Genomic DNA, 9,395 nt, shown 5'->3' on the forward strand with positions numbered 1-9,395 from the left:
GTCAATGAACCATGAGTTAATTTCGAGGCACACTAAATCTATTAAAGCTGATTTCGGAATAACCCAAACCCCACGTGAAATCAAATAGGTAATAGCTGAAACTAGAGACCATGATTTGGCTCATAGTTTCTTCCCCACCAACTTCTAACTCGGATTCGGTAAAATACGTAAAATACAATTTGTCTCCTCTTTCGTTTCAGCCTTTTACTCCGGCGACCCGCCGCCGCCGTCAAAGGCGTCGAACTCTGACATTGTTGCTCCCAGTCCCACTGACCGAAAGTATCCATTTAAACCCTTTTATTTACCAAAACGCCACTCCACAGTACCCCGGTTTGTCGCTCCCGTATGGTGGCCCTCCCGTAGTTTCAATCAAACCTCTGGTTTTTATCTTAAGCTGAGGCCATAAAACGAGACAAGGAGAGAGAGAGAGCAGTAGAGCTGCTAGAGCATGAATCGAGTACGCCTACTTTTGTTTAAAGAATGATTTGTTCTAATTAATTTAGCCATCTGAGTCGTCGGAAGGTCGTCGGCGTTGCGATCCGTAAATTGTGAGTTCTGAAGCCGGTTAGATCACGGATGGAGAGACGAGATTGCGTTTTCAGCCGTTTCTAGGCCGGCAGATCTTGGCGTCCATGGGGAACTGCTTCACATCGGATCCCGGCCATCCCCTCAAGTCAAAATCTGGTGCGTAACCTAAATTTTCTGGAACTAATATTGTTTTTATTTTAATTTTTTGCTCAAATTGAGAGGAATGGCGTGTTTCAATGCGCTGAGAAATCAATCGCGCGAATTTTTTTTTTCTTGTGGGAGAGTAATTATAGTTATGGAGGACTTCAGATCATGTAAATAACATTGTTCATACATGGAAAGGATCAAATTTGAAGTAGTTTGAGCTCTTACAGAATTTATGTGGGTTATGTGAGGGATTTTAGATCGGCGCTGCTGAACTTTTATGTTTTTTTTTTTTCTAATGGAGAAAGATGGAGAGCAAATGTTAACGATTTTTGAAACACAATGAAAGCTTTTGAATAACTGCCGAAAGAAATAGAGATCTTTGCAAATACTGTATTAAAATATTTGAAGATCTACATACATACCACTCAATTCTAATGTATTTACATATCTAAGAACTAAACTTCAAATTTTACATACATATCACCTTATCCATGCATGAAATGGTGTGTTTCACCTTTTAAAAGTTAAAATGATGGTATTTTTAATGTGATATGAAAGATTTGAGTGGTATAAATATGAAGTTTAGGTGTTAGATATGTAAATACATAGGATTTGGGTTCTATGTATGTAAATGCTGCAAAATAGATTACTTGTGGAGTAATAAATATCAATCAGATGAAAGTGAATCACTTTATATTGGTGCTGTACCTAACACATTTTAATGTTGAGAAAGACATGATATGGATGGGGTATTTATGAGAGTCAAAGTAGCCTGTGTTGAATATACTAAACTTCAATCAGCATATGTTAAGTTTTTTCATTTTGGAAAGGGATAGATTTTGACTTTTATACTTAAGAAGCCGTTTGGGATCACCTTTGTTTTATCTTATTTTTTCTATTTTGCATTTTAATTTTCATTTGTTTATGCTTTGATTAGAAATAAAGCATGTTTGTCATTTTGAAAATAAATAAATTTGTTTTTAAAAACATAGTTGTTTTGAGAATTTTCAAAAACAAAAAAAATTAAAATATGTAAAAAAATATATTGATCATATGTGTTTATGAAAACAAAAGCAAAATACAAAAAAAAAAAAAAAAAAAACAAAAAAAAAAAAAAAAAAAAAAACTCATGGGCATTTACATACATATGACCCCAATTCTTATGTATTTACATATGTAGGACCTAAAATTGCTCTATACATTTATAACACCAAATCTTTGATATCACATAAAAATTACTGCTATTTTAAGTTTTAAAAGGTTAAACACACCTTTTCATGCATAGGTAAGATTGCGTACTTGTAAAAATTGAAGTTTAGGTATTGAATGGTATGCATGTACATGCCCATAAAATTTATTTCTACCTTATTTTGTGCTTGCTAATGTCTCTATTTAATCTAATAAAGGACGAAAATCGGTGGCGGATCCATCTCAGGACAAGCCGAAGAATTCCACATCAAAGGAGAAGAGTGCCAGTACTTTGCTTGCAGCTACCAAAGATGTGGAAGATTTGCGGCAGAAATCTAGCCATGGAAATGTGAGCATATTCACATATAATGAGCTAAGATTGGCGACGAAGAATTTTCGGGCGGATCAAGTTCTTGGGCAGGGTGGGTTTGGAACTGTATTTAAAGGGATAATAGAGGAGAGCATAAGAGCTGGTTTCCAGTCTACTCCAGTTGCTGTGAAGGTTCTTAATCCTGAGGGCATTCAGGGAGACAGAGAATGGCTGGTAAGTTTTCTTGAAAATTTACATACACACCACTTAATTTCTATTGATTTACATCTTTAACATCTAATCTTCAGTTATTACATATATGCCATATTACCCTTGCAAGAAAAGATGTATCTCAGTTTTTAAAAGCTAAATTGATGCTTTTTTTTATGTGGTATGGAAGATTTTGGTGGCATAGAGGTATAAAGTGACGTTTATGTTAGATTTGTAAATACATAGGAATTGGGTGGTATGTATATAAATGCCCCTTTCACTAGTTCTGAGTATTGTATTATTAGATTTTGTTGGTGTGAGGTTATCAAGTTTATATTTGGTATTTTTCTGTGGTTGCTTGCAAATTGAGATTTGTTTAGAATTTTCTTCAAATTTATCTTTTTAAACCTGTAAAAGCATTGGCAAATTAGTTCTTAATGCATTGAATTGTAATTTGGTCTTTTTGGATCAAGCAAAGATTGTAGAAAGTCATGATTTTTATCTATTCAAATTCTATCTATTTGTTCTTAGAATTTAAATAAACATTATCTGTACATCTAGCTTTCTTTTTTACTCCTTTCTTATTTAAGGCCCCGAGTTATCACCTATTGAAATTCTTAACAGAACGGTCAAGATAAAATTTTGAGGGCATTTACTTAACACAATTTCTATGCATTTACATATCTAAAACCTAAACATTCATATTTACATACATACCACACTCAGATCTTGAACATCACATTAACAACAACACCATTAGTATCTTTTTAAATGTGAATTACAACTCTTCATGCATTGATTTATTACGCCAAGGTTTATTAGTATAAATATCGAACTTCGGGTGTCAAATATGTAAATACTTGAGAATTTTGTGGTATGTATGTAAATTTCCCAAGATCTTTGTTTTTTTGCTCCTTTCATCCCTGCTATGCCTAATCCAGACACTAGTTTATTAGCATTTGAAGTATCAAAAAACGATCTTAAGGCATCCAGTATCATTGGATCCATCTTTTATCATATTTCAAGACAACATAACTCTTTGTCATGCACATCAGCTTCCTATTTCTCAGTATTTGCTTTATCTAAAACATAAATCAGCATTGAATAATTTACTGAAAATTTATAAATTAGTAACCCTTGTCGATTCATTATTCGTAGTAGCTCATTTTACATACATACCGCCCATTTCTTATGTATTCACAACATCTAAACTTTATTTTTTTATGTTTATGCCTCTCAAAATCTTTCATATCACATAATAAATACAACTAGTTTAACTTTATAGAAAGTGAGATGCGCCTTTTCATGCATACTTAAGGTGTCATTTTATGTAAAAATTGAAATTTAGGTGTTAGATGTGTAAATACGTAACTGTTGATATGCATGTAACTTAATTATCCATCATTATGTTTATTTTACTTTCCTTTTTTATCATGTTGATTTGAATTTTCCTTCAATTGTATGAAGGTTGGTCTGAGCTATACCTATATCTGTTTTTTATTTGCTTAATGAGAATATTAGAGTGCTTTTCCCTTCTAAAATCCACTATAACAATTGGGCTGTAAATCTTCTAAAATCCATTATTAGTTTTAAGAAGCATTAATGTATCATAGCATCAGGGGGATTACATTCTTAACTTTTTGTAGTTCTGTTCAAAGTCCAACAAAGAAAATAACTTGGTCAAATAATTTAATGGGTTCTATTTTAAAATAGAGACTTTTTTTTTTTTTTGATCTTTTATCATCAGGTCTAATAAACTTTGTTTATTTTAATTTTGGCAGGCTGAAGTTAACTACCTTGGGCAGTTTAGTCATCCGAATCTCGTTAAACTTATTGGCTACTGCTGTGAGGGTGAACACAGGCTGCTGGTGTACGAGTACATGGCTTGCGGAAGCCTTGAAAAGCACCTTTTCCGACGTATGTAAGACCATACATTCTATAATTTACCTTTTGGGCATTTATACATATACCACCCAATTCATATGTATTTGCATATCCAACACCTAACTTTATTTTCTTACATTATACCTCCCAAATCTTCCATATCACATCAAAAATACCACCATTTTAAGTTTAAAGTAGCAGAATATTTAATTTCATGCATATGTAAAGTGGTATGCATGTAAAAATTAAAGTTTAGGTATCATATTATATATATATATATATATATATGTCGCTTATGCATGTTTATCTGTTTGAGTGGAGAAAATTTTGCTAGCAAATAATCTTACCACCTTATTTATGCATGAAAAATAGTCCTCTATCGGGACTATTCATATTAAAAGAGTATGTGGACTAATTTGACACTTTTATAGAATTTGATTGAAATAACCCCGTGTAAATAATCAGGGTACTCTTATGACAATTTACACTTTCATTATAATACCATTTTTACTGTTGGATTGTCTTGATTTTAGTAATCCGTCGGCGTGTTCTTAACAGGAGTATCTCTCATGACATGGGCCACTAGAATTAAGATTGCTTTGGGTGCTGCAAAAGGGCTTGCCTTCCTTCATGGTGTTGAAAGGCCCATTATCTATCGGGACTTCAAAACATCAAACATCTTATTGGATGCGGTACGTTGCACCGGAGTTTTTGAGTTTCATTTTCCAATTTGGATTATCGGAGTAATTTGAGTGTCAAACTAGATTAATTAGTAAAGATTTTAGAAGTTATTGTTAAGGCCTTAGATCGATTTTGCTCGCATCAAATTTGTATTTCAACGCACAACTTTTTAAAAAATATAGCAAGATTTACATAAGTACTACTTGATTCTTTTGTATTTACATATCTAACAACTAAACTTCAATTTTTATATATATGCCACCTTACTTGTGTATGAGAAGGTGTACTTCACTTTTAAAAGTTAAAATAGTGGTTTTTTTCGATGTGATATGAAAGATTTAGGTGGTATAAGTGTAGAAAGTAAAATTTAGGTGTTAGATATGTAAACACTTAGCATTTGGGTGGTATGTATGTAAATGCCCCAAAAAAATAATGTCAAATTAAATTTAAGCTTGTATTAATAGCTTGCTTAAAATTGTAATAGTTGATCGACTTTCTCTAAACAATTTTCATTATTCTGAAGGGGCATTTACTTACATAAATCACAATTCCTATGTATTTACATTTCTAGCACCTAAATTTTACTTTTTTACTTACACTCTCTGATTTACCTATGCATGATTGTTCTGAACTATTAGCAACTTAAAACTCTTTAAATAATTCAAAATCTTTCAAATTTGATGATTTCTTATATTGATTGATTGATTTATATTTATATATATTGAGCTTTCAAAGTATCTTACCTGCAGGATTACAATGCAAAGCTTTCAGACTTTGGCCTTGCAAAGGAGGGACCTATAGGTGACCAGACACATGTTTCAACTCGAGTTATGGGTACATATGGCTATGCAGCACCTGAGTATGTCATGACTGGTAAGCATGCTTAAAGAGATCATTTTGATCGAGTTTATCCATGGGCATTATTTGATGTCATTTTCTAAGCTGACCGCAAAATTAAAAGGAATATTTACATACATACCACTCAATTCGTTTGTATTTACAAATCTAGAAGCCAAACATCAATTTTTATTTACATACCATCTTACCTATGCGTGAAACTTTGTGTTTCGCTTTTTAGGGGTTTTTTTTTTTTTTTTTTTTTGTGTGGTATGAAAGAGTTGGAAGTTATAAATGTAAAAGAAAAGTTTAGGTGCTAAATATATAAATACATATGGATTGGGTTGTATGTATGAAAATGCCCCAAAAAATGAAACTTTGTTCTATGGAGTGTTTGTTAATGTTTTTTTCTTGTTAGAGGGATGATTTACAAAGTTGACCATTCCACTACTATATTTCTTCCCAACCTTCACCATTCTTCATATGATTTGGTTTCATTTTATCTAAGCAGCACCCAACTTTGCTAGAAATTTCCTCTCTGGCCTCAAAAACATTGCCTTGTCGGAGATAGAATTTAAAAGTCATGCCGTGCTGCTCGTAACACTTGTCAACATTCTAGTTTTATGTGACAGCATGCTTGACCAATGGCATGCCCTGTGAGTCTTGGAGGGGGTGTGGTAGAGTGCTGATGGAGTGAGAGGAATTATAAATAGGGGCATTTGCTACGTACCACACAATTTTTATGTATTTACATATCAAAAACCTTAAATTTCATACTTACATGGATACCACTCAAATCTTTAACTTACATCAAGAATATTATTATCATTATCCTTTTTAAAAGTGAAAGCCAACTTCTTCATACATGGCTTATGACACCAAAGTGTGAAGCGTGTAAATATCAAATTTTGGTCTTATATATGTAAATACATGGTAATTGTGTGGTACATATGTAAATTTCCCTTGTATAGTATGGGTAAAATTCAAGCCTTTATGCAACAACTTTAAACTACTGAGAATGTATACAGAGCAAGAACATCATCCATTTCCTTAAAAAAGAACTTTGCTCAGCTTAAGGTTGGAAACTGTAGAATTTTTATGCTGGAACAAAGTTGAAGCAAAATGAATGTTTAAAACATCAAATTGAAGAGTATCTATAATATATGAGCAAGTTCTATTTCCTTTGGGTTCTTTTATACTACTTTGCATAATTATATGAGGAGTTGCTTAAAATGTCTCCTTTGTTTTTAATGTTGCACTAAATTGAAATAAACATATCCGTGAAAGGGTTGGAGTGGCTCTAGTCACAACAAGACTAGAGAGAGTCACCTTAGATGATTCGGTCACGTTAAACATTGACCATTTGTTAAACGTGTAAGGAGAGTAAATGTTTTAGATTTGACTTATGTTAAGAAAGGTAAAGGTTGATCTCAAAAGACTTTGGCATATTTTATAAAAAAAAAATTTATTAGAATTAAATGAAACTATGACATTTAATATAGCAATGGAGAAAAGCATTCATGTAGCCGACCCCACTTTAGTGGGATAAATACTTGTTGTTGTCGTCGTTGTCATCCTCCTGCACCAAACTCTTTTGAAACCAATAATTTAACTCTTCCTTCCATACAATGCAGGCCATCTGACTTCCAGGAGTGATGTATACGGCTTCGGAGTCGTCCTTCTTGAGATGCTCATAGGAAGGCAAGCCATGGACAAGACCAGACCAAGCAGGGAGCACAACTTAGTCGAGTGGGCTCGGCCTCTTCTCATCCACAACCGGAAGCTCTTAAAGATCCTCGATCCGAAAGTTGACGGCCAGTACTCCGTTCAATCGGCGCAGAAGCTGGCAAACTTAGCCTACCAATGCCTCAGCCAGAACCCTAAAGGCAGACCCACGATGAGCCAAGTTGTTGAAATTCTCGAGAGCATTCGAGCTCTATCGGAGGAGGATCTGCTCTTCCAGGTCAGCGGCAGCGCGGTGACGCTCTACGAGGCTTCGAAGGACTCTTTGGATAGCTTTGGTGAAGGAAGGAGTAATTCTAAGAAGAGTGAAGGGGAGGGAGAAGGAAGAGGGGGTGGGAGAAGAAGGTTGGGAGAAGGAAGAAGCAGAAGTGAGCCACCAAAGGAATGTGCTCTGAATGGTCTTTCTCCTGACTCAAACGGCTCTCATGCGCGCAAAGGCAGCTTGGTGTAGCATCAGAGGTGTAAAATGTAATGTTTTAAGTGTCTTTTGTAATTCTTCTTTTTTTCATTTTTGTAATAATGCTTTATTTAATCGCCTCTGTAAGTGTTATCTACTGCAAATTTGTTCTCATCAACGAAATTTTGTTCTACTTCATGTTAATATTTTTTATTATTTTTTTAGGATTTACATGCATACCATATAATTCCTATGTATTTACACATCTTAAATGTAAATTTTGATTTTACATCTATGCTGTTTTATCTGTGCTTGAGAATGTGTGTTTCGCCTTCTGAAAGTTAGGAATAGGGATATTTTTTTGAAGTGATATCACAGATTTGAGGGTTAAAAATATAAAACTTAAAGTTTAGATGTTAGCATGTAAATATATGGGAATTATGTGTATGTATGTAAATGCTCTCTAGTCTCTTACCCCAAGAGAAAAGCATGCGGCATTTACACACATGCTTCCAATTCCCATGTATTTACTATGTCACACCTAAATTTTTGTTTTTACATTTATATCATTCAAATACTTCATATATCTTTTCATGGCACAAGAAAGTTGGCAGATTTGTAAATATATGAGAATTGAATAGAACACGTTAATAGCAGCGTAATAACACTGAAATAATACCTCAATAAAGCTTCAACAATACCGTTGAAACAATTCAATATCGATGTGTTATTGGCGCGTTTTCATGTGGCGTTTTATGGTATTAATGCAATGTTATTGGCGCTGTCAAGCGGCGTTATTCGAGAGTTACTGATGTATTATTGACTTAGGTTTTGCGGCGAAGCTAACATATTATTGATGTCTTACTGAAAAAAAAAATTCAGAAGAAATAATTTGTATTTTTATTAATTATTTTTTTTTCTCGTAAATGCTCGTGATATTTATCGTCTTATTAGACTTAATCAAGCTTAAGCTAAAGCTCAAATTAAGAGTATCTGTGGTCCAAATCCAGTTGTTCACACCTCTACGCACGTGAGAGTTTAAAGCACAGAGGGTAAAAAGATATTATATAATATATGAAGTTTTTATGTCTAGATTTTGTTTAAAAAATGTTAAAATATATACTTCATTTGTTTAAATTTAAAATAATAATAATATTCATGTGATATAAATGATTTTGAGTTGTGGAAATATAAAAAACAAAGTTTAAGTTTTAGATATTTAAATATATAAAAATTGTGTGATACGTTTGTAATTAGATGATATGTTTGTAAGCGCTTACAAATAAGATTATTTGTCCAATTGTAAATATAAATATTTTCAAAATTGTTATTTCGAAAGAATTATTAATGGATCACTTAAATACATAAGTATTTATATATTAATTATGAAAATATATGCGCTACCAACAAATTTTTATCATGCGACATGAATCTCGATGCATGACATAAATTTCGAGATAATTTTTTTAG

General features: G+C 33.0%; 1 protein-coding gene across 1 annotated transcript; it reads left to right on the forward strand.

Annotated features, from left to right (window-relative positions):
* The first annotated feature begins 374 nt into the window (after positions 1–374).
* On the forward strand, positions 375–8,157 carry LOC110026220 (probable serine/threonine-protein kinase PBL17). The gene is made up of 6 exons (XM_020727087.1): positions 375–684; positions 2,082–2,407; positions 4,165–4,300; positions 4,826–4,959; positions 5,698–5,821; positions 7,420–8,157. The coding sequence occupies exons 1-6, from the start codon at positions 633–635 to the stop codon at positions 7,977–7,979; spliced, it is 1,332 nt and encodes a 443-aa protein (XP_020582746.1). The 5' UTR covers positions 375–632; the 3' UTR covers positions 7,980–8,157.
* Positions 8,158–9,395: the final 1,238 nt, after the last annotated feature.

Source organism: Phalaenopsis equestris, unplaced genomic scaffold (assembly GCF_001263595.1).
Source record: "Phalaenopsis equestris unplaced genomic scaffold, ASM126359v1 Scaffold000359, whole genome shotgun sequence".
NCBI lineage: Eukaryota > Viridiplantae > Streptophyta > Magnoliopsida > Asparagales > Orchidaceae > Phalaenopsis > Phalaenopsis equestris.